The 25,818-nt window shown below is 42.3% G+C and overlaps 1 protein-coding gene and 1 pseudogene across 4 annotated transcripts in view; one reads left to right on the top strand and one right to left on the bottom strand.

Annotated features, from left to right (window-relative positions):
- The first annotated feature begins 3,275 nt into the window (after positions 1-3,275).
- RAD52 (RAD52 DNA repair protein) overlaps positions 3,276-25,818 on the top strand; it is a 39,779-nt gene continuing 17,236 nt past the window's right edge. Inside the window, exons 1-7 of one of the 4 annotated variants that reach the window (XM_081820990.1) lie at positions 3,276-3,542; positions 17,995-18,099; positions 19,143-19,244; positions 19,842-19,935; positions 20,107-20,174; positions 22,598-22,716; positions 23,853-23,928. In XM_081820990.1, the coding sequence (XP_081677116.1) occupies positions 3,414-3,542; positions 17,995-18,099; positions 19,143-19,244; positions 19,842-19,935; positions 20,107-20,174; positions 22,598-22,716; positions 23,853-23,928 (693 nt within the window). In that variant the 5' untranslated portion in view covers positions 3,276-3,413. Of the gene's footprint in view, positions 3,543-3,624; positions 3,800-3,877; positions 6,681-17,994; positions 18,100-19,142; positions 19,245-19,841; positions 19,936-20,106; positions 20,175-22,597; positions 22,717-23,852; positions 23,929-25,818 lie in introns of those variants that run through there. The other 3 variants (XM_081820992.1, XM_081820993.1, XM_081820994.1) reach the window with 3 other exon arrangements.
- On the bottom strand, positions 16,294-17,265 carry LOC115941867 (large ribosomal subunit protein uL14 pseudogene; annotated as a pseudogene).

Here is a 25,818-nt window from a genome sequence, read left to right on the forward strand (position 1 = left end):
TTTGTGACAGGCTTGATTCACTTAGCATAATGTCCTCAAATTTCATCCATATTGTACCAGGTATCAGAATTTACTTCCTTTTTAAGGCTGAATCATATTCCACTGTATGTATTTACCACATTTTGCTTATCCACTCATCTGTCAATGCACACTGGGGTTGCTTTCCTTTTGGCTATCGTGCATAATGCTGTTATGAACGTAGGTGTACAGATATCTCTTTAAGACTATGCCTTCAATTCTTTTGAGTATATACATGGAAGAATTGCTGGGTCATATGGTAATTCCATTTTTAATTTATTGAAGAACCATTATATGGCTTTCTTTCCTTTTTTTAAGATTTTATTTGTTTATTTGACAGAGAGCACAAGTAGGCAGAGAGGCAGGCAGAGGGAGAGGGAGAAGCAGGCTCTCCACTGAGCAGGGAGCCTGACAGGGGGCTTGATCCCAGGACCCTGGGATCACGACCTGAGCCAAAGGCAGATGCCCAACAGACTGAGCCACCCAGGCATCCCCATTATATGGTTTTTCCATGGTGTTTGCCCCATTTTACATTCCTACCAATAGGGCACAAGGGTTTCAATTTTTCTACATCCTCATCAACACCGAGTATTTTCTATTTTTAAAATTACTATTAGCCATCGTAATGGGTGTAGGCAAGTTGTTTTATGTGTATAGTTTTGGACCCTGCTTTTTGCACAGAAAATGATCTTGGACATTTTTGCATGTCAATGGACATTTTTCTAAACATGATTTTTAATGGCTGTATTTTTAAAAAGATTTTATTTATTTGTGAGAGAGAAAGAGCAAGAGAGAGAGAAAGAGAGAGAGAGCACACGAGCAGGGAGGGCGGAATGGGCAGAGGGAAAGGGGCAGAAGCAGCAGGAGAGGCAGTCTTCCCACTAAGCAGGGAACCGAACATGGGGCTTGATCCCAGGACCCCAGGATCATGACCTGAGCTGAAGGCAGATGCTTAACCGACTAAGCCACCCAGGCGCCCCTAATAGCTGTATTATTGAACAGATCCCATAATGTGGTATTTTAATTTGTTTCCAGTAATTTTTAGGGTATAAATCTTTGTGTACATCCCTGATATTTTCTTTAGTTGATAAGGTCCTGGAGGTTGAATTCCTGCATCAGAGTGTGTATATATATATATGTATGTATATATATATGTACATACATATATATATATGATTTTATTTATTTACTTGAGAGAGAGAGAACAAGCGGAGGGGAGAGGCACAGAGAGAGGGAGAAGCAGACTCCTTGCTGAGCAGGGAGTCAGACGCAGGGCTTGATCCCAGGGATCCGGGATCATGACCCGAGCGGAAGACAGAAGCTCAACCAACTGAGCCACTCACGAGCCCCTGGAGGGTATATATTTTTGTCATATATATATTGTCTGATTGCTTTCCTGAAAGGTTGCATCAGTATATATTCCTACCAGCAGTGCAAAAGTATCATCTACACTGAATTAATAATTATCAGAAATATTAATTAATTATTTTTATTTTTTTAGATTTTATTTATTTATTTGACAGAGAGAAACACAGCGAGAGAGGGAACACAAGCAGGCGGAGTGGGAGAGGGAGAAGCAGGCTTCCCACTGAGCAGGGAGCCAGACGCAGGGCTGGATCCCAGGACCCTGGGATCATGATCTGAGCTGAAGGCAGATGCTTAACGACTGAGCCACCCAGGTGCCCCTAATTAATTAATTATTTTAAAGTAAGCTCTTCACCCAAGTGGGGCTTTAACTTATGACCCTGAGATCAAGAGCCCCACGCTCTACCAACTGAACCGGTCAGGCACCCCTCAGACATTATTTTAATGTATGATCATAAATACAAGGTCAGCAAGAATATACATCAACTGATAACAATGGTTGACTTTGAGAATAGGATGGGTTTTGATGTATGAGTGGTCAAATAAAATGTTGGATTTATTTTTATTGTTTGTATTTTTCAATAAGAATGTAATCATATAATACTTGTATAAAATATTTTAATTTCCTAATTTAAAACAGAAATGAGTGAAATGATACACTTATTTTAGTATGCATGTCTTTTTTACTTTTATTAAAGTTAAACCTTTTTTCATATTTATTATATTTATCCTTTTGTGAAATACCTACTTATTTCATTTGCCTGTTATTATTAGAACTTTTTATACATAAACTCTCTACCATTCATGATATTTTCCCTTTTTCTTGTTAACTTCTAAAGTTTATTTTATTTTCAACTTCCAGGAGTTTAAAAAGTTTTATGTAGGTAGTTACATTTGTCCCTCTCTTACTTTACGATTTTTGTCTCATTTTTATACTTAGAAAGTCCTCCATTCTGAGGTCGGATACTCATCTGTGTATCTTTTACTTTGTTTTATGTGTATCTTTGTGTTTAACATTTCACTCTTGAATTCAATTGTAATTTATTTTAGTGTATGTTTTGATAAGGAATCTAACCCAAACGGTTAACTAATCGTCCCAGCACCATTTTAAAAGTAAACCATTCCTGTCTTGGTTGATTTGAAATGCCACCTTTACCAAATAAATTGTTCATGCATTGGATCTGATTCTAGGCTTTTTACTCAGCTTCCGATGGTGTTACTGGGAAGAGTGAGTAGTCATCCAGGAAATGACTTGCTCTGGAGTATTGCTGCTCAGATAATGAACCTTCTGGTTAAAAGGGGTGTATTGAAACAACCAATTTGGAAACGTAAGAGAATGATTTTGTTGGAGTTCTTAAATACTTAAGACGGGGTTGTCATGACTAAACATTTTAATCTTGTTTTTGAACACTGCTAATAGGATGTGCAGTCATCATCCAGTTGCAAGGCACAGTTCCAAGGGCCATTCTAAAGAACTCCCTTCCTCCTTGTCGCCACACTCTCATTTCCCTCCGGTCCCAGCTAATTTAAGAAGCCATCAGGTGATGAGTGTGTGTGTGTGCGCGCGGGGCAGTGGCAGGAGAGGAAGATGGCTTAGTGAGCAAACATGTCCACACTGCCTCCGTTTGCTGTGCCTGCCTGGTGTGGAATCTATAAAGGCCTCTGATGACCATTCTTTTTTTTTTTTTTTTGATTTTATTTATTTGACAGAGAGAAACACAGCGAGAGAGGGAACACAAACAGGGGGAGTGGGAGAGGGAGAAGCAGGCTTCCCGCTGAGCAGGGAGCCCGACGCGGGGCTCGATTCCAGGACCCCGGGATCATGACCCGAACCGAAGGCAGACGCTCAACGACTGAGCCACCCAGGTGCCCCATCTGATGACCATTCTTAAGAAGACTTAAAAGCATGTTTTTCTTTTCCTGCACTATCCCTCGCGTGCACGGACGGATTCTGAGAAGTTCCTACCCTGCCCCATAGCCGCATTCTATCTGGGGATTCGGTTTGCGCGGTCTCTCAGTAAGGCGCTGCAATGCCCCTCGTGAGCCCGCCGAGTCCGCCAGGGGGCAGCAGAGACCTGGGCGGCCGCAAAAGTAGAGGGCATGCGGGGGAGATGGAGGCAGAGGGAGCTACGCGGAGAGATCAGCTTTGGCACTTCGAGGTCAGCGTCGCGCTGCCAGCTTGCTTTACGGCTTTCGGCAGATTGCCTTGCGGCTCTTCTCCCCTTCCGACTTGATTTTCGGCTCCTCCTCCTGTCCTTCCCGCCCGCCCCGGGCCCGCTCTCGTTTTGGACCTTCTTCCCAGGGTTCTCTTGCAGTTCCTTCCCAGTCTCCTCTGCGCGGCTCTATCTAAACTCCCTTCCCCTTGCATTTAACCTAGACCGAGCTCCCTGCGTGCACCGCGCGCTGCCCGAGGCGCGTAAGTGGCGGGGTGGGGGGAGGGAGGACGGCCCAGTTGGGGTGGTTCCGGCCGGGGGCTGTGGAGCGTGGGGCTGCGTAGATTCTGAGTAGATCGATTCGGGCGGCGGTTGAGCTCGTCTTGCGGGCTCCAAAAGAGTGATCCTGAGTCCAGGGCCTGTACTAGTTAGTACAGTAGGGATTCAGGATCAGGGCTTACTGGGAGGGACAGGAGTACAGGAGACTTGGACCATCCCGAGACCCCACGACGGGGTGCAGGCGGCGTATTGTTAATTGTGACGGTCCGGTGCACCGGCGCGAGACCTCCCAAACGCTGCTTGTTGACAGGAGTGAAGGGTGCTGAAGTTTGTGTCTGTAGCTAGGCGGAGTTGGGAGGAGTGGCCGCAGTTGGGAAAGAATTACCCATTTCAAAGGAATTTGACATTCAAGTTTAGCCACATATTTAGCCTTCATAGGTTTTTTTTTTTTTTTAAATTGAGATACAATTCATATATGATTAAATTCATCCGTTTAAACAGTTCGAGGGTTGTGCAACCATCACCATTTTCTAGTCCCATAACATTTGTATCACCCCGAAAAGAAACCCACAATTCGTTAGCCGGCACTTCTCATTTGTCCCTATCCCCTCCCCCCCACTCATCTACTTTTTGTCTCTGAATTTGCCAATTCTAGATAAGTGGAATCCTACGGTTTGTTTTTGTGTGTTGGGCTTATTTCACCTAACATAACGTTTTCAAGGTTCATCCATGTTGTAGCATTGTCAATACTGCACTCCTTTTTATGGCTGAATAATAATAATCCTTGGTAGGGGTATACCACATTTTGTTGCTCCATTAGTTGATGAGCATTTGGGTTGTTTCTACTTTTGGCTTCCTAGACCTTTTAAGGTCTGAACTCAGTCTGAGACACATTTTTATTTTTATTTGTTATTTATTTATTATTATTTTAAAGATTTTATTCATTCATTTGAGACACAGCATGAGCAGGGGGAGAGGCAGAGGGAGAGAGAGAAGCAGGCTCCCCCCGAAGCCAGGAGCTGGATGTGGGGCTCGATCCCAGGATTCTGGGATCATGACCCCAGCCGAAGGCAGACGCTTAACCATCTGAGCCACCCAGGCGCCCCGAGACACATTTTTAAACGAAATTCTCATAAGCCAGCATTTAACTCTGGGACTGGCTCAGGTATTTTAGTGGCCTCAGTTCTGGTATCTTTTAGGGAAAGTTGTCTTTTTAAAGTCGTCTCTTAGACCATTAATTGTAGTAGCTAGCAGAGAAATATTTGTGTTGCTGAGTGATGTGTGCCATGACCTGTTAACCTTGTGATATGAACTGGGTGCAGTTGGAGATGAGTGTATGAAAAATGTAGCTGATAATAGCTGTGGGAGAGAGGTTTTATCTCAAAACCAAATAAAAAAACCTGTAGTTGATCCTTATTATTCACAGACTATTTGGGAATGTATCTACCCATAAATTTCTTTGTAACCCCTAAATCAACACTCATGGTGCTTTGAGGTATATTTAGTGTCACATTTTTCTCATTTTTGTACTTTTTGGTAGTGATTTTGCAGTTTGGAATGGCCTCTAAGCATATTGCTGAAGTGCTGTCTAGCATTACAAGTGCAAGAAGGCTGTGATGTCTCTTACAAAGAAAAGAAAGCTTCTTTTAGATAGCATTGTTCAGGTATGAGTTATATGCTGCTGGCTATGAGGTTGTTGTTAATGAGCTAATATATATGGAGTGAGGTATCTTTCAGTAGAAACACACATAAAACAAGATTATGTATTGACTAAGAAAATGTTGTGACCAGAGGCTCCCAAGAACCTAACCCTGTGTTTCTCCTAGGAGCAAATGGTTCAGTATTTGATAATTCAGTGTTCATGATGACTTTATAGAACTACCATGAATGAGAATTGACTGCATAACCAATGTAATTATTCAAGGGCAGAAAGCCTAGTGTGGATATTCTTCTATCTCTGTAACTTTTAAAATTTTGCCACTCAAGGTATTCATTTTTAATATCATACTGGCAGTTTTAAAGTGAAGAGAAGCTAAAATAAAAGTAAAATGCTCTCTATACTAGTGCTAGGTCAGGACTATGTTAAGTGCTGGAGATTCAGTAATTAGTATATGGGCCTTTCTGTTCTTGAATGGCTGAGTGTGGATTATGAGTGTAATGTGTGCTTTGATGTGTGTCTAAAATGCTAGGGAACGTAGGATTGATTCTATTTAGAGTGTAACCAGCATAAGGCTTCAAAGAGAAGATGACATTTGAAGTTTCGCAAAATGTTACAGCAGCATGTACATAAATGAAAATAAAAGAAAAAAACTTGATCTCCAATCCTGCTGTTCTTAATCCTTGGCAATCAAGATCCTCTCCCGTCACTGAGTTCTGTCGGTTCTGCCCCCTGTAATACATATCCAGAGTCCATTCTTTCTCCGCATGGCCATGATCTTTATCATTTTCTCTCTGGAGTGTTCTAACAGACTCCTAACTGATCCCTCCCTCAATTATTCACTGTTGACAAAGAGCCTTCTGACACCTGAATATAATCTCATCATTCTCAGCTTAAAATTTCCATTGCTCTCCCAAGGTTTATAAACTAATGTTTCAAGCTTTTTAAGGTGGCTTATATTACCCTTCATGATCATGCCCTGCCTATCCTTTTTTTTTTAATTTAAAGATTTTATTTATTTATTTGACAGAGAGAGAACATAAGCATGGGGAGCAGGAGAGAGAGAAGCAGGCTCTCCACTGAGCAGAGGGTAGGATGCTGGGCTCGATCCCAGGACTCTGGGATCATGACATGAGCTGAAGGCAGACACTTAACCGATTGAGCCACCCAGGTGCCTCCTGTCCTGTCTTTAGTAAAGATGAGAAAAGGTCAGACAAAAGAGGAAGATTCCCGTATGTAACATGCCTCATTCCCTCTTACTCCTTCCTCCCTCCACTTATAATTAGAAACGCTTTTAGGTGAGAAGGAAGTAGATAAGAATAAAAACATTTTTACAAATCTTGTTGATCTTCTTAATATCTCTTGAATTCATCCATTTCTTGCTCATAGCCCCTGCCTGGTTCAAGCTCTTTCCCTTTCCATCCCACAATTTTTTTTTTTTTTTTCTTGAGAGGGTGGTGGAGGGGCAAGGGAGAGAGAATCTTAAGCAGGCTCCATGCCCAGCGCAGAGCCCAATGTGGAGCCCAACCGGGGGCTCAATCTCACAACCCTGAGCCAAAATCAACAATCGGAGCTTAACTGACTGAGCCACCTAGGTGCCCCTGTCCCACAAATCTTTTCTTGGTCCTTTGATTTTTTTTCTCTGAGAAAATATCTATCAGAAGAATTCTTGGGTCATATGGCAGGTGCATGTTTAATTTCTAAAGAAATTATCAGTTCTTTTCCAAAATTACAAAACATAAGGCTCCTAGAAGAAAATATAAAAGAATATCTTCATGACCTGGGCGTGTGCAGAGGTTTCTTAGACAAGATTTAGAAAGCAGTACCCACTTAAAAAAAATGTGATTACATCAAATTTAAAACTTCTCATCAAAGACCACTCTAAGAAAATGAATAGGCAAACATCAACACCTACCTAACAAAAGACTGATCTCCAGGGTATAAAAAGAGCCATTAGGGTTCAAGGCCTGGGGATAATCCTCTGTGGCCTGCTCTTCTACCCTCTGAACCTAAGTCATGATTCTTTATTCCTGGAGGGTAGCATGTGCTTACAGCTGAATAGTTTTATCATTCTTTTTCCAGCCAAAGGTGTATGAGAATTCCAGTAGCTTCACATCCTTGCCAACTTTTGGTGCTTTAGTCTTTATTTTTAGCTATTCTGGAGGGTATGGAGGGGTATGTCATTATGGTTTTAATTTTAGTCCTTGATTACTAATGATGTTGAACACTTTCTGGGCTTGTTGACATTTGGATATCTTCCTTTAAGCGCCTGCCCGGATTTTTGACTACTTAAAATTGGGATTTTTGTCTTTATTATTGAGTTGCAGGAGTTATATCTTTTTTATATCCTGGATATCAGTCTTTTATGGTTGTGTATCCATTTTCATAGAGTGCTCTTTGATAAGCAAAGTATTACATTTTGGTGTAGTCATATTTATCTTTTTTTTTTTTATTGTCACTGCTTTCCGAGTCTTGTCTAAGAAATCTTGACCACCTCTAGGATGTGAAGATATAGTTCTATATTTTCTTCTAGAAATTTTATGGTTGTAGCTTTTATATTTAGGCCTATGATCCATCTCTAGTTTTTGTGAATTGTGTGAAAAATACTTTCTGGAAAATATAAAATTTTTTCCCCATATGGATATCCAGTTGTCCCATCATTTGTTGAAAATGCCATTGCATTACATTTGTATCTTTGCAATTCAGATTGCCATTCAGATGACTGTATAAATGGTGGTTAGTTTCTGGGCTTTTTTTTCCTGTTCCACTGATCATTTTTTTTTTTTTTAAAGATTTTGTTTATTTGACAGAGAGAGACACAGCGAGAGCAGGAACACAAGCAGGGGGAGTGGGAGAGGGAGAAGCAGGCTTCCCGCAGAGCGGGGAGCCTGATGCAGGGCTCCATCCCAGGACCCTGGGCTCATGACCTGAGCCGAAGGCAGACGCCTAACTTCTGAGCCACCCAGGCGCCCCTCATTTTTTTTTATTAAAGATTTATTTATCTTAGAGAGAGTGCGTGCAAGAGTAGGGGGAGGGGCAGAAGGAGAGGGAGAGGGAGAGAGTCTCCAGTAGACTCCCCGCTGAGCACAGAGCTCAATGCAGGGCTTGATCCCACAACCCCAAGACCTTGACGCTGAAACCTGACCTGAGCCAAAACCAAGAGTTGGTCACCTAACCAACTGAGCCACCCAGGTGCCCCACCACTGATCAATTCTTATGTCAGTTTTAGTTACTTTTTTATTTATTTATTTTTTAAATTATTAACATATAATGTATTATTTGTTTCAGTGATAGTTTTAATTGCTTCAATTTTAATTACTGTAGCTTTATAGTAAGTCATGAAGTCACATAGTGTAGGTCCTACAACTTTGTTGTTTTTCAAGATTGATTTGGACAGTCTAGTTCCTTTGCATTTCCATATCAGTATTAGAATCATTTTATCAATTTCTTTCTTTTTTTTTTAAAGATTTTATTTATTTATTTGACAGAGAGACACACAACGAGAGAGGGAACACAAGCAGGGGGAGTGGAAGAGGGAGAAGCAGGCTTCCCACTGAGCAGGGAGCCTGATGCGGGGCTCGATCCCAGGACCCTGGGATCATGACCTGAGCCGAAGGCAGACGCTTAATGATTGAGCCACTCAGGCGCCCCCATTTTATCAATTTCCATGAAAAAGTCTGTTATGGTTATGACTGGGATGACATTTAATCTTTACATCAATTTGGGAAAAATTAACATTTCAATGGTATTGACTCTTAAAATCTATGAGCATGGTATATCTCCCTTTTTACTAGGTCTTAGTTGCTTTTAGTACTGTTTGTAGTTTTCAGTGGGGAGATCTTATACATCTTTCATTAAATTTATTCCTAAGTATGCCTTTTTAACTCTATTGTAAGATGGAGTCATCATTTTTATTGTTATTTTGTATATAATGTGCCATTTTTCTTTGTTTCCCAGATTTTCTCTTTATTTTTGTTTTCAGCAGTTTGCCTACAATGTGTCTAGGTGTGATTTTCTTTGTGTTTATCCTGCTTGAGGTTTTCTGACCTTAAATCTAAAAAATTTATTCCTGTCACCCAATTTAGGAAATTTCAAGTCATTAAATTTTTTTGTTGTTGTTTTTGTTTTCCATTCTCTTTAACCTCTTCTTTTGGGACTTCAATTATATTTGTGTTAGCTGTTTTTATATTATTCCACAGGATCCTGAGACTCTTTCATTATTTTCAGTCTGTCTTTTTCTCCTCTTCAGATTATATAATTTCTATTGCATTATCTTCAAGTTCACTGACTCTTTTTTATCTTTAATTTTGTATTTTGTGAACAGGATTGATAGATGATTTACGAGATTCCGTGTTCAAGAACAGTTCCTATTCTTTTGTAAGTGTAGTGAGTATCGTTTCTTTACTAGAAGGCAAAAAGCCAAAAAAGGGGACATGGTTGTATGTCCTTTGACTTTTAAATTTTCTCTTGTCTTATAGGGTCTATACTCTGCGCTCTCCGCCCTTCACAGCACAGTTTCAAAAGGCAGCTCATTCCTTTTTGCCATCTTCTCCCCAGAAACATGGGCTTTCCAGTACTGCCTCCTTGTGTTGTGTATACACTTTTTTTCCTGGACTGCTCTGAACTACCAGAACTCTCTGTCAGTATCTGCATACTTAGTGTGGGTTTTTTTTTTTCCCGGGAGCAATTTAGGTCCATCTTAGGCTCTCCATCCTACTCCTCTCTCTCTCCTATGCATTTCTCTTCCCATCTATGTCCCACCTTACTCTCCTTGAAGAGTTAGGATGTGTGTTTGAGAAATATCTCCACCAGAAGTTGATGTTTATTTTTTCTAATTCCAGGCGGTTTGAAGCTTGCAGTATTTTCAGTCTTCTAATTATATTACAAGATATGGGATATTTGTGGTTTATTTGTTTCTCTTTTTGGTCTGCATTAGATGTATTGGGATATTTGGATTTATGTAGCTACCATATCTGTGGCTATGCAGGAAGTCTTTCCTAACATTTTATTTTGAAACATTTGAAGCCTTTGGAAAAGTTATACAAGGGATGCCTGCATATCCTTCACCTAGATTTATAAATTTGTTACTTTGCTTTATCTTCCTCTCCTCCTCTTTGCACACACACACACATTTTATTAGTTGAATGATTTGAGAGTAAGTTGCAGAAAACAGGACAATTCACCCATACTACTTCCTCATATATAAGAACGAGATCATTCTCTTACATAACTGTGACGCAAGTTTAACAACAATGCAATACCATTGAATAATATGCCGTCCATCGTCAGAATCACCTCTGTCCCAGACTATCCTTTACAGCTTTTTTTTTCTGATCTAAAATCCTCTCAAGGACCACACTATAGTTGTTGTTGTGCATTGTGTGTCTTTAGTCTCTTGATCTAGAAGAGTTCACTTGCTTTATTTTTTGAGACATTGACATGGTTTGAGTCCAAGCCTTGTAGATTTCAACTTATTTATTTCCTCTTGATTAGAGTCATGATTAAATTAGTAGGAATACTCCCTACGTGATGTTTTGACCTTTTCAGTGTATCCATCAGGAAGCTTATCATGGGACTATTACTGGTGACATTATGTTTGATTACCTGATTAAGGTAGCATCTATTAGATTTCTCCATTGTAAAGGTATCTTTTGCTCCCCCTACATTTTTCTTCAAATGTAAGTAGCTTATCTGAGAGAAGAGTCCAGGATGTACTGGTAGAGGAGAGGGGAGTGAGACAGGAAAGAAAAGGCAGTCATCAGAGGGTGAGGGTGCATGGTCAAGCCAGTTACCACCAGTGGGCAACCAAACCTAATTTCACTGGGGAACTCGAGCCAATGTAGAACTCACAGCTCAGTGTTATCTCACAAAATGGGTAAGAGATCTAGGGCCTCCCATCAGTCAGTGTTGGAGGGCTGCTCCCAAGGGCATCGGTTCTCTGGCTCTTCCAACTTACCATGAACAGGTACAAAATGGGCCCTAGATGCCAAAAAAGGCCCTCAGATAAAGAGATACATATGTTGGCATTCGGCGGTTAGGCCAGGGTGCACGTTTGTGGTAAGAGCTGAAGGGAGAGTTGGCAGAGCGTCCATGGTATCTCTATATCTCGGGACCCCAGAACCTAGACTTGAGGCAAAACCTTATGTGCTATGATTTCTTCAGGAAGCAGAAGTAAGGGAAAGGGAGATTGAGGAGAGAAGGAAGAGTAAGTCAGTTCAAGGGTACATTTCCAAGCTGGCCACCCCTTGGTAACAAGTACTACTGACTGCTTGATCTCCTAACGCTGTCTCTCAGGAGCGTGTATGAAGTTCCGTATCCCAGGACAACCCCCCCAAAGAAAGGAGGGAGAAGAATTTACCCCTCAGCTTCTGTATCTCATTGGTAAAAGGTTTGCTGCATGGTATATTCCCTCCCTCAGACTTCCAGGTTGTGCATGTGTGGGCATCAGGTGGGTCCCACAGGTTCTCACACCTTCAAGGTGAGAGGGAAACCAGGGGTGGGAGAGAGGCATCCAGCATGAGCAGGAAGTAAGGGACCAGTGGTGGTGCCTCTGTGCATTCAGTTAGAACTCATGCATATTTGGTCTACCTCATGGCAACCGGGGTAGAAAAAGTGGTCAGGGGCCTCAGAGACAGGCAAGGCCAAGAAGATTTGAGCTGCTGCGTAAGATACGCCTGATAAATTTGGATTCTACTTTTGTTTAGCAAGTATGCACATACATACACACACACATAAAATATACACACATAAACTCAATCACAGGGCGCCTGGGTGGCTCAGTTGGTTAAGCGACTGCCTTCGGCTCAGGTCATGATCCTGGAGTCCCTGGATCGCGTCCCGCATCGGGCTCCCTGCTCGGCAGGGAGTCTGCTTCTCCCTCTGACCCTCCCCCCTCTCATGTGCTCTCTCTCATTCTCTCTCTCTCAAATAAATAAATAAAATCTTTAAAAAAAAAAAAAACTCAATCACATATAAAAAAAGACAGTTATCTGTTACTGGTGGTGATCCAGTCAAATTTTACTTCCGTATTTTTTGATATATGTGTAAAGCTTTCTACAATAAAGATATTTTAATTTTATAATAGGAAAATGGTTGTAGACAGTTTTAGAAAGGAAGGCAGTCAACTTTTTCTCAAAGTAGTAACTGGCAGGGAAAAAAAAGAATGATTCCGTGTTTTACTTTATGGGCAGAGATGAAGTTGTCCTTTTCTGTGATAAAAGGTTGACTTCTAAGATACTGTTTAGAAAAGTAGCAAGTTGCTTTTTTTTTTTTTTTAAGATTTTATTTATTTATTTGACAGAGACACAGCGAGAGAGGGAACACAAGCAGGGGGAGTGGGAGAGGGAGAAGCAGGCTTCCCGCCGAGCAGGGAGCCCGATGCGGGGCTTGATCCCAGAACCCTGGGATCGTGACCTGAGCCAAAGGCAGACGCTTAACGACTGAACCAGCCACGCGCCCCAGCAAGTTGCTTTTTAAGTGTGAGAAGTGTAACTCTTGCTTTATAAAATCAGTTTCTAAAGAATTAAAAAATATACTTTGTCTCTGTATCCTACACTATGTACTTCATCCTCCATCCATTCATTCATTTAATCACTCACCAAACACTTCCCTCCCTGACCCCTTACTAGGAATAAGGTACCATGCTACTCACTGGGGGGCCAAGAAGAATCCAAGAATCTTCTGCCTTCTGGGGGCTCACACTGGAGGGGGGAAAACGGATGCAGAAGAGACAGTATTCACCAAATGCTTTCTTACATTTCCTAGCCTCCATTGCAATTAAGTTGGAGCCTTGTCACAAGTTCTGTCCGGTGAACTGTGACCACAAGTGATGCATATCACTTCTGGCCTAAGGCAGCTATGAACTGGTGTGACTTTAACAACTTTCTCCCCTTGCAGTGATGACCTTGGAGGTCACATGTGGTTAGATGACACAGCCACGGGATGGGCAGGGCCCCAGACTGGGTTAGATCCTGCCTGAAGGAGATATAAACCTTGATTGTGTTGTTATTCTCCCTCCTTTTTTTTATTGTGGCAAAATATACATAACTTAAATTTTTAACCATTTTTAAGTGTGCAACTCAGTGGCATTAGGTACAGTCCCAGTGTATACCCTTTTATTTTTAACAAATAAGTGAACAAGTGCTCATTTGAAACTTTGTGAGTCTCCCCCACAACTTTTTAGTACCCAGTGATGATTTTTGCTGGATACTGTTATTATCACATAATTTTATTTTATTTTTTAAAGATTTTATTTATTTGAGAAAGAGAGTGAGTGAGAGAGAGCACGAGCGGGGGGAGGAGCAGAGGGAGAGGGAGAAGCAGACACCCCGCTGAGCAGGGAGCCCGATGCAGGGCTCTATCCCAGGACTTCAAGATCATGACCTGAGCCGAAGGCAGACGCCCAACCAACTGAGCCACCCAGTGCCCCTTATCACATCATTTTAATACGACACATTTATGAGGTTGATTTTACTAATATTCCCTTTTACAGATGAGGAAATTGGAGCACAGAAAGTTTAAGTAATTGCCCAACTTAAATAATGTATTATGTATTAGGTGGGGTGGGATATTGAACCACGTCTGACTCTAACGTTCAAAGCATGCTTTATAGCAGGGGTTGGCACACTATGGCCTGTGGCCCAAATCTGCCACCTCTTTTTGTGATAAAGTTTTATTGGGACACAACCACACCCATTTGTTTACATATTATCTTTGGCTCAGAGGCCCAAGTTGTATAGCTGTGACAGAGACCATGTAGCCTGCAAAACCTAAGATATTTACTATCTGGCACTTTAAAGAAAAGGTTTGCTGACCTCTGCTTTATATAACAGGTCTTTAAATTTTTTATTCTAATTTTTATTAAAATAATACATGTACATATTGGAAAGTGAAATAGTGCTAAAAGTTTTATTTGGAAAAAGATCCCTGCTACACTATTCTCCACCCCAGTCCCACCCCTCGGAGACAGATCCGCTGCATTCTTTTCTTTCTTTTTAAGCCGGGACTTGAACTCATGACTCTGAGATCAAGACCTGAGCTGAGATCAAGAGTCGGACACAACCAACTGAGCCACCTGGGGGGAGGGGGAAGGGTAGAGGAGAAGCAGACTCCTCGATGAGCAGGGAGCCTGATGTGGGACTTGGTATCAGGACCTGAGTTGAGGCAGACGCTTAACTGACTGAGCCACCCAGGCACTCTCCCCACTTTGTTCTTTTAACTATTTTTTTCTGGCATTTACAATTGCATTCTAAATATGATCCTTATTCCACTATTTCCTGTTGTAACAATTTTAAATTGTTGGTTTTTTTTTTTTTTAAAGATTTTATTTATTTATTTGACAGAGACACAGCGAGAAAGGAACACAAGCAGGGGGAGTGGGAGAGGGAGAAGCAGGCTTCCCGCCGAGCAGGGAGCCCAATGCAGGGCCCGATCGCAGGACCTTGGGATCATGACCTGAGCCGAAGGCAGACGCTTAACGACTGAGCCACCCAGGTGTCCCTGTTGGTTGTTTTTTTTTTAAAGTAATCTCTGTGCCCAACGTGGGACTTGAACTCACAACCCGAGATCAAGAGTCTAGTGCTCTATCAGCTGAGCCAGCCAGGCACCCAACCTGTTTTAATAGATTGTGTGTGTGTATGTGTGTGTGTGTATGTGTGTGTTCCAATTTCTCCACATCCTCAACTAACATTGGTTATTCTCTGTCTTTTTTATTGTAGCTATCCCAGCATATGTGAAGTGTTTCTTTTTTTTAAAGTTTTTATTTAAATTCCAGTTAGTTAACATACGGGTATAATATTAGTTTCAGGTATATAATATATTGATTCTATTTTAACAATTTTTTGTTTTATTTTTTTAAGTTTATTTATTTATTTAAATACTCTCTACCCCCAACATGGGGCTTGAACTCACGACCGCAAGATCAAGAGTCGGATGCTCTTCTGACTGAGCCAGCCAGGCGCCCCTGTTATAACCATTTTAGACAATTAATTAACCTAGTGTAGGCCACCCTTCTACTTTTTCAGTGCCAGATTAGAAATAATTGATCATTCTTAGTTGAAATGTAGTGTTTTATGATCATTTAAATAATCTTTTGCATTTTCATCATACTGTACATAAGAAAGTTAAGACGCACTTAGCAATAGCTAACCTTTTAGGACTTCTTGTGTGTGCTATTCTAATGCAGTTTTCAAGCAGTATCATGTTAATCTCGACAGAACCCGTAGGAAATGCAGGTATTATTCCTTTGTCCATTTTCTAGATGAGAGAACATCCTTTAGAGAGATTGTGTGATTTTTCCCTTAGTCAAGCACCTAGTGGGTGTATAGCCAGAAACTGACATTTAGAACTTGAGCCCCTAAACGCTGTATTGTGGCGCCATGGGAGCGTCCCGCCACCTAACATTCCTAGATCTGTAGTTTTACTGTCAGCAAATAACCTGAAGACTACAGCAAGCAAGCTTGCTGAGGCACAACTTTTTTTTTTTTTTTTTTGCCAAGTACTGTTTATCTTTATTTTGCACACACCCACAGCCAGTTTGCACCGAGTGATTTCATTTTACAAAAGGAGGCAAGGGTTGGGTGGTGTCAAGAAAGGTGACCTGTAGGGCGCCTGGGTGGCTCAGTCGTTAAGCGTCTGCCTTCGGCTCAGGTCATGATCCCAGGGTCCTGGGATCGAGCCCCACATCGGGCTCCCTGCTCAGCGGGAAGCCTGCTTCTCCCTCTCCCGCTCCCCCTGCTTGTGTTCCCTCTCTAGCTGTGTCTCTCTCTCTCTCAAATAAATAAATAAAATCTTAAAAAAAAAAAAAAAGAAAGGTGACCGGTAGAAAAGAATAGGAAGACAAACATTGGGAGCACATAATTAAAAATTTTTTTTGAACACACCAAAGAATCCTGCAGTTCTGCCTGCAGCGGCTGCAATCCTGGGCCACACGTGTGCACACTCCTTTGCAACTGGTCCGGTGACCGCAGCACCTTTCAGTTCGCCTTTACTGTTCACTGTGACCCCCACGTTACCTTCGAAACAGGGACACACACCGGCTTTTCTCCAGTAGGACTTGCGTTGTCCAGTTACCTGCCGGATATACCTTCTTTCTGAACTTGGTTTGCCTTTCTTCACTCTGGCCATCATCATGTCACCCCCACCAGCAGCAGGAAGCCGGTTCCATCCCTGATCCCCTTCGCCGAGATCATCTACAGATTTTTGGCTCCTGTGCTGTCAGCACAGTTGGTCACGGCTCCTACGGGAAGACCCAGGGAAATCCGGAATTTCACACCGGAGGACCCACCGTGTCCTCGCTTCCACATCTTGAACGCTGGAAAGGGACAGAAAGGCTGGGGCACAATATTGAATCCATCTGCTCTGAGACGGGTGTAGGGATCAGTCAGGTAGTGGGTCAGCCAGTTGCAGGTGCTTCTGAGGGTAATTCTGTTTTCTAATGGACTATACATTTGCATAGTCTCAGTCTAATGCATTGGCTCCCCAACTTGAGCTTGTGTCAGAATCACCTGGTGCCTTGGGCAAGCACTAACTCCTGGGCCTCCGCTCTAGTTTCTGATCCAGGAGGTCTAGGGCAGGACCTGAGGGTTTGCATTTCTAATAAGTTCCCAGGTGATGATGATGCTGCAACAGACCTAACTGGTCTAAAGCTTTATTCTTCCTGAATGTTAGGGCTGTCCACACTGCTCTCTCTTGCTCTTTAACTTCCCTGTTAGTCTTCCCCTACCAGCCAGCTTGTTAGCTCCTGGAAAGTCGGTCAGTTATTATGGCTTTTACCTTTTTTAAAAAATACATATATTTTATTTATTTCTTTGAGAGAGAAAGAGAGCATGAGCAGGGGTAGAGGCAGAGGGAGAGGGGAAAAGCAGACTCTGCACTGAGCAGAGAGCCCGATATGGGGCTTGATCTCAGGACCCCGAGATCATGACCTGGGCTGAAGATAGACACTTAACTGACTGAGCCACCCAGGCGCCCCTGGCTTATACTTCCCTTTTTGACCCCACTGAGGCCAGGATCATGTTGTTCATATAGTAGTAGTAATCAGTTGCTTGGTTAATCTCCCTTGGAGTGTCTTTGTAATTTTGACTTTTTCAATGATAAATATTGCAATTATAATACATTCTAATTATAAAAATCACCTTTAATAACACCATCACCCTAGCAAACATTTCATGGTTTGTTTTTTTAAGTAGGCTCCATGCCCAACGTGGGGCTTGAACTCATGACCCTGAGATCAAGGTTTGCATGCTCTACCAACTCAGCCAGCCAGGCGCCCCCACCCTAGCAAGAATTTTAACAGAAGGGTATAAGTGGTCCCTAAAGGATTTTCAATGCCATGCTGGAGGGTAGCTAAGCACTGAGGAACTTAGTCCTTGATTGGGGCAGTGCTTACAAATAAAGTGTTAAGTAAATAAAGCGACTTGTAGGATACTACATATGGATGATTTAATCTGATTTTGAGTAGAGGCTCCTGTTTTTTTTCTTTTAGCATTCTTTGAGATCTTTTTAAATCTTCTGTTTTTACAGAGGTCACCCGGAATCAACATGTCTGGGACTGAGGAAGCAGTTCTTGGAGCCCGTGGCAGCCATCCTTCCTCTGCTGGTGGCAACTCTGTATTATGCTTTGGACAGGTAACTGTGTGTTTTTCATACCTGGGAAGAATGAGGTTAAGTGAAAAGGTAGGAGAAAGTAATTTGTAGAGCATCGTCATATACTTGGAAGCTATTTATTGTCAGTGGGTTTTCCGTTAGGTGCATTATTTGGGAGTCTGATAAACTCTCAGGGCATTGTGGAACTTTAGCATTAGTACTGGGGATTACATTTAGATTTACATTTTGTTTATTTTTTTGGATAGATTACATATTCACGTGGTAAAACATTCAAAATGAAACGTAGACTATATGTGAATGAAAAGGCTTACTCTTTCCCCATCACTCCTATCTGCATTTCACCCAGTTCCAAAGATTTTGGTGTCATATTCTTTGTGGAGATATTCTGTGCATATAAAAGAGATTCTTGCTTTGTCCGCTCGATTCCATCTTTGTCTATACCAGAGATCTGTTGGTTCAAAGATATTTCATTTAAATAGGGCAAGGGGAAAACTACCAAGGGGACAAAAGTCAAAACAAGTAGTAGTATATTTATGTACGTGTAGGATGGAAAATTGTTGAATTAGAGAAGAGGTATTTCCCCTACTCCCTTGCGGGCATAAACATATATACAGACTCTGAGGCGGGACGTTTCAGTTTACCAATTCTGGCTTGAGAAAGTTTTGTCAGGAGGGTGGTGACACCAGGGCAATGCCTCTCAAAATGTGGCCCAGTGACCCCCAGAGGTTCACCAGACCTCTTCCGAGTGCATGAGGTCAAGAAGAGTTCCTTAATAATACTAAAATACTTCTTGCCTTTTCCTTTCATTCTCTCTGAGTGAACAGTGGGGCTCTCCAGAGTACGCACGGCCTGGGGGGATGCTGCTTTGACGGCTGATGGAAGGTGTGCCTTAGAAGTTTCTCAGTTTTAATTCCTAGTATTGGTAGACATAACCCTGTAAACAAGAGCTCCTAGGGTCCTCAATACTTTTTAAGAGTGTAAAGGGTCTGGAGACCAAAAAGTTGAAGACTTGCTGACGTAGGAATGGGGGAAATGTCAATTTAATTTTCCTCTCTGGATTGCAGTATCAGTACACAGCAGAAGAGTACCAGGCCATCCAGAATGCTCTGAGGCAGAGGCTGGGCCCGGAATACATCAGTAGCCGCATGGCTGGAGGAGGCCAGAGGGTAGGAGAGTTGATATGCTTGAAAAGTGGGTGCCCCTCTAGCTGGCTACTCAGAGGATCTCGCTCCCTCTCTGGGTCTTCACGGATTCAGAAGGTCTCCTGCTCACTGTTGCTAGATGTTTCCTAGTGTCTTTGGGAGGGATGGGTTCCAGCCGTCATTGTCATCTGAAGCGACCGAAGTGTTGTCTTGAGACTTCCATACCTGCCATCTTGGGATTTTTACACCGTCTTTTAAAAATGTTTCTTTTACCCTTTGCTTCTAATTTTCACTTCTGTGTATATTTTTGGTCTTCAATAATATATGTCAGCCTGAGACTTGTACTTTTTTGGAAACTGTGAGTTTTGGAAACTGCTAGGTGAGTGGATATCTTTCCCCTCTGAGTCTAGTCCCTCCCTCCAGACAAAATATTAGTTCTAACTGGTTCCTTCTGGAAGATCTTTGAAATAAGTTCACTGAGAATTTCCCTGGAATGTTAAAGGGCAGTTTTGCCAAAAAAGCTGGTAAGGAGTAAATTAAGTAAATTTTGATTCTCATTTAAGTATGGCAGGGAATTTTAATAAGCTTTTTTTTTTTTTCCTCTTTAATTTCTTTTCCCAGGTATGTTACATTGAAGGTCACAGGGTAATTAATCTGGCCAATGAGATGTTTGGTTACAATGGCTGGGCACACTCTATCACACAGCAGAATGTGGGTATGTTTCCTGGCAACAGTGACTTCTTCATTTCCCTTACTTTGGTACTAATTTCGGATGAGAGTATTTTGTGGGTGAGGATGTAGGGTAGGTGTATTTTGTTGCCAGTAGGATATGGGTGAGGCACAGGGATCAGTATCCTCTTCAACTGGTTCTCTTTCCCACTCCTAGATTTTGTTGACCTTAACAATGGCAAGTTCTACGTGGGAGTCTGTGCATTTGTGAGAGTCCAGTTGAAGGTGAGGGTGATGGAATAGACCCACTGCCTCCAAGGACCGGGTGGGTGGTAAGAGAGAATGAGCAGGTAGAGAATTCTCTAGCCTGGGCCTAGAGAGCTAGGCTCTAGAGCTGGGGCTCAGCCAGTGTTCCTTAGGATGGTGGTACCCAAACATTCTTACTCACGTGCCCCCTAAATGAATTCTGAAAAACTTGTGTTTTCCTGCACATTTTAAGCTGACACCTAAAAATTTTCACCCAAAGTATAAATGCAGGTCCTCTGCATTTCAAAATTTTGTGTTACACCACTCTGCTTTTATGAAAGACCTATGCTGGTACCTGTTTTCGCTTAACTGAAAGAAATCCAGAGAAGATTTTCACTTTTATGAAAAAAGGCACACCCTGGTGGCAAGAGTGGCCCCGCGAGTCCATCCCCGGGAACCACACTCAGCATCTCGGCAGAGCTTTGAACGCCATCTGTGAGCATCTGTGTTTTATCTCCATATGTTTTGTGCATCCGTTAGTAAGATGTGTCCTAAGGTATCAGAAAAGCCTAAGAGAGGTTATTTTTTGCATCTGGGAATGCTCAGAAAGTATTTCCATATAAATTAATGGTAATTCTCTGCTTTATGCCATTTTGGCTTACGAAAGTTTTCATGAGAACATTCTACTTTTGGATAACAGGGCAAACCTGTAGTTGCAACGGTATGTTTTTTAGCATATTGTAAAATCTGACATTCTAAAATAAATCTGTTACATTTTTATCTTCCTTTTTTATTCAAGTGTAATTAACATATGGTGGTATATTAGTGTCAGGTGTACAATATAGTGATTCAACACTTCTGTACATTTCTCACGGCTCATCAGGATAAGTGTCTCCTTTGTCCCCTTTATTCCATGTATATTTTGTTACATCCTTTTTAAATGTACCAATGGATTTTAAATATCATAAACGATTAAATACTGTCATCCACTTAAAAAAATACACGAGCAAGCTATTCTTTAATCATGAGAAATTTTACATTGTTTCTTCTCAAACTCATATTTCCATTCTATCTCCCCATTGGCTTTTGTCAGTATATATATATATATGTGTGTGTGTGTGTGTATGTATATATGTGTATGTATATGTATATATGTATAAACAAAATACATGTTTGGAATATATGTATATGTTTGGAATATATATTTTATATATATTATGTGTGTTCAGAACCTTTTATTAATAATCTTAGCATATTCCTCTGTGTGTGTATGTATGTGTATATAAAAGTAATTTTTTTTTTTTTTAAAGATTTTTTATTTATTTATTTGACAGAGAGAGAGACAGCGAGAGAGGGAACACAAGCAAGGGGAGTGGGAGAGGGAGAAGCAGGCTTCCCGCAGAGCAGGGAGCCCGATGCGGGGCTCGATCCCAGGACCCTGGGATCATGACCTGAGCTGAAGGCAGACGCTTAACTGACTGAGCCACCCACGGGCCCCAGGAAAATGCATTTATTAATGAGATGGATGAAGCTTTTTTTCTTTTTAGATAGTTTATATGTCCATCATTTAATATTACTTTTTCCTAGATAGAACATTCAGCATTAATTCTATCCTAACTTCTCATTTTTATAATTAGTACTGAAAAACCTTACTCACATAAATAAACTGGGAATGGAGAGAGTGTTGTTACAGTGTCACTCATTTCTTTGAATAAGCTTTCTGAGTTATACCTCAAAAATCAGAGTCCTGTCATCCAAAATTATATTCAGTTCTCTATCAGCTAATAACTTGATCAGGTGTACCTTCATTTTTGGTGAAAGCCAAGAAATGGATACCTGCCTAACCCATAAAAAGATTTGCTATCCAGTCGTTAAGAGTCTGTTAAATACAGTATTTCACATTTTCCTTTTGTTTAGTGTCCCAGAGGTTTTTATACCTTGGGGTAATGCACCTTAGTAAGACTTAGGGTGGGTTAGCTATGTGTCTTTTTTATTTCATTTTATTTTATTTATATTTTTTATTTTTTAAAGATTTTATTGATTTATTTGTCAGAGAGAGAGTACAAGCAGGGGGAGCGGCAGGCAGAGGGAGAGGGAGAAGCAGACTCCCTGCTGAGCAGGGAGCCCAATGTAGGGCTCGATCCCAGGACCTGAGATCATGACCTGAGCCGAAGGCAGATGCTTAACAGACTGAACCACCCAGGCGCCCCAGATATGTGCCTTTTTTATGTGAAAGAGGAAGTGGGAAGGGAGAATTGTCTTGCACGTTTACGCGGAGATCAGGTCTAGAACGTAGTGCTGGAAATTAATTCTCTTCCAACTCTGTGCCCGTGTGCCCTTTAGCAAGGCGCCTGGGTTCTGTGCGCCTGGTGCGAACGCCCTTGAGGGTGAGAAAAGCTGTGGAACCAGGGACACGACTGCAGCTTTTCATGTTGGAGTCTGAACTCCTTTTCTACCCGCAGGATGGCTCATATCATGAAGATGTGGGCTATGGTGTCAGTGAGGGCCTCAAGTCAAAAGCCTTGTCTTTGGAGAAGGCCAGGAAGGAGGCCGTGACCGACGGGCTGAAGCGAGCGCTGAGGTGAGCACAAGGGCTGGGGTTTAACCTGCGTCAGTTTTATTTCCTGTTCGTTTGTTTAAAACATAATTCGTTCACGTGGTACGAAAGTTAAAATAACTTTATAAATTATAATTTATATATATATTTTTATAAAATAATAAAATAACCCAAGTCTCACTCCCCCTTGTCCCCGTCGGCCCTGTTTCCTACACTTCGTATTTTCCCCATGCTTCTTTATGCTTAGGTCTGCCTTCTTTGGGATCAAGTGGTAGAATACTATATTCTCTACTCTGTACTTCACTTTGCATACCCCCGTCTCAGTCGTGTGTCTTGGAGACCTTTCCACACAAGGACGGAGATAGCTTCCCCATTCTCTTTAAAACACCTAAACAGTGTTTCCTTGGGTATGTACAACTTAGGTGCATAGAACAAGGGTTTTTTTAACCTTTTTTGGGGTCTTACGTGGCCTTTGAGAATTGAAGTGAATTGGATCACACATGTATGAACCTACACTAAAAACTTGCTGTACCATAACCCGTACAGGAGGCCAGAAGTCCCAAGTAAAGAACTTCAGTCATGGAGGAGGATGTGCCCTAAGTGTGTGTTGCCACTATTATTGGGGAATTGGAACCGTCCTTGGAAAAAGAATGCTCTGCTCTGGAGTTGGTGCTAATAGGGTTTTGTGGTTTCTTAGTCTTTTCGTCCTCCTTACCTCTTGGTTTTTTTTTTTTTAAAGATTTTATTTATTCATTTATTTGAGAGAGTGAGAGAGCACATGAGAGGGGGGAAGGTCAGAGGGAGAAGCAGACTCCCTGCCGAGCAGGGAGCCCGATGCGGGACTCGATCCCGGGACTCCAGGATCATGACCTGAGCCGAAGGCAGACGCTTAACCAACTGAGCCACCCAGGGACCCCTCCTTACCTCTTGTTGAGGGCAGAGATTGGTGACTGTTATGCCCTGTGCTGTATTCTGAGAGCCTCATACAGAGGGCGTGAACATGGCACGTGCCCAGGAAACGTTACTGCATGTATATTAGGTTCCATCTCCTCTGCCGCAGTTGAGAAGCACCTTGCCACAAAGGTATCTGGTCTCTGATATTTACACCTAATCATTCTCAACCTGTTTCTCGCTCTTTTTTTTTTTTTCCTTACCCTTAGAAGTTTCGGGAATGCACTTGGAAATTGTATTCTGGACAAAGACTATCTGAGGTCACTAAATAAGCTTCCCCGCCAGGTATGTTAGAAATGGATGGATGGAATGCAGCACAGTAAAGATAGGACTGTTTTCCGGCTCGCATGGGTTGAGTATTCCGGGAGGGAGAGAGAAGGGGAGACTCAGCTCTTTCAAGGGTCTGGAATGTGTATTTCAGACTTGTTTGACGACCAGAGCCAGCAGGAACCAGTCACCTTATTTTCCAGCTGGAGGAATTGAAGCCTCGAGAATCGGTGCCACTTGCTTTCTTCTGCACGAGAGCTGTGTTCGGGAACGGTCTGTGAAACCTCAAAAGGAGCACAGAGCCCCCGGCAGCGCCCCGCTGGTTCCTTAGCAACACTCAGGAAGAACCCACCTCTTCAGCCTTCTTGCTGCTCCTGCGCTCAAGGGGCCACGGCGTAGATCCCCTTGGCTCTGCCCGAGCCTATCACACGAGCCGCGCCTTGGCCTTTGGAGACAGGGGTCCGGAATTGCGCGGCCCTGGCCTCGCTCTTGGCCGGGGCTGAGGGGGGGACGGACCGTGCCTGTGGCCGGCGGAGTGGCTGCCGACTCCGGGGCCGGGGCCGGGGCCGGGGCCGGGATGTTCTCGAAGAGCCCCGCAGTGCCGCCGCCCACGGCAGCACTCCCGGGCTTGCCCTCCACGGCTGCCGCCTGGGGACACCTGACAGACGGGAGTGGCACTTGGCAGCTGTCAAAACGCCACTTTCCCTTGTTAAAATCCTTTTTATACACTATTGGCCTCCGCTTGCTTATATTTTGTTAAGAATTTTTGCGTCTGTGTTTATGAGGGATATTAGGGTTTTTTCTTTTTTTTATTGTGGTAAAAAAATAACATAAAATTGACCATTTTAGCCATTTTTAAGTATATAGTTCACTGATGAAACAGATCTCCAGAACTTTTAATCTTGGGATACTGCAACTTCACACCCATAGGACAACCCCCCCCATTTCCCCTTCTCACAGCCCCTGGTTACCAGCATTCTACTTCCGGTTCCTGTGAATTTGACCGCTTTAGACGCCACATGCAAGTAGAATCATACTGTTTGTTTTTCTGTGACTTATTTCACTTGGCATAATGGCCTCAAGTTTCATCTATGTTGTAGCTTGTGTCAGAAGTACCCTCCTTTTTTTCGGCATGCCTGGCTGGCTCAGTCGGTAGAGTGTGGGACCCTTGATCTCAGGTTTTAAGTTCAAGCCCCATGTTGGGTGTAGAGATCACTTAAAGTCCTTAAAAAAAAAAAAAAAATTACGTTCCTTTTTAAGGCTGAATAATCCACTGTATGCATATACCACATTTTCTTTAATTTTTCCATCAATGGACATCTGGTGGCTTTCATCTCTTGACTTGAGAATAGTGCTGTTATGAACATGGTTTTGCAAATACCTCTTCAAGACCCTGCTTTCAGTTATTTTGGATATATCCAGAGGTGGGTTTGCTGGATCATATGGTAGTGTTTTTGTTCTTTTTTTTACACAGAGCTTGAGCTCACCACCCTGAGGTCAAGACCTGAGCTCAGATCAAGAGTTGGACACTTAACTGACTGAGCCACCCCCGCGTCCCCATATGGTAGTTTTTTTTTTTTTATTCTTATGGTAATCCCCATACATTACATCATTAGTTTTCGATGTAGTGTTCCATGATTCATTGTTTGTGCATAACACCCAGTGCTCCATGCAGAATGTGCCCTCTTTAATACCCATCACTGGGCTAACCCATCCTCTCACCCCCTCCCCTCTAGAACCCTTAGTTTGTTTTTCAGAGTCCATCGTCTCTCATGGTTCGTCTACCCCTACGATTTCCCCCACTTCATTCTTCCTCTCCCGCTACCTTCTTCTTCTTTTTTTTTTTCTTAACATATATTGCATTATTTGTTTCAGAGGTACAGATCTGAGATTCAGCAGTCTTGCACA

The sequence above is a fragment of the Leptonychotes weddellii genome, chromosome 5, assembly GCF_054177405.1.
Source record: "Leptonychotes weddellii isolate Sample4059 chromosome 5, ASM5417740v2, whole genome shotgun sequence".
NCBI lineage: Eukaryota > Metazoa > Chordata > Mammalia > Carnivora > Phocidae > Leptonychotes > Leptonychotes weddellii.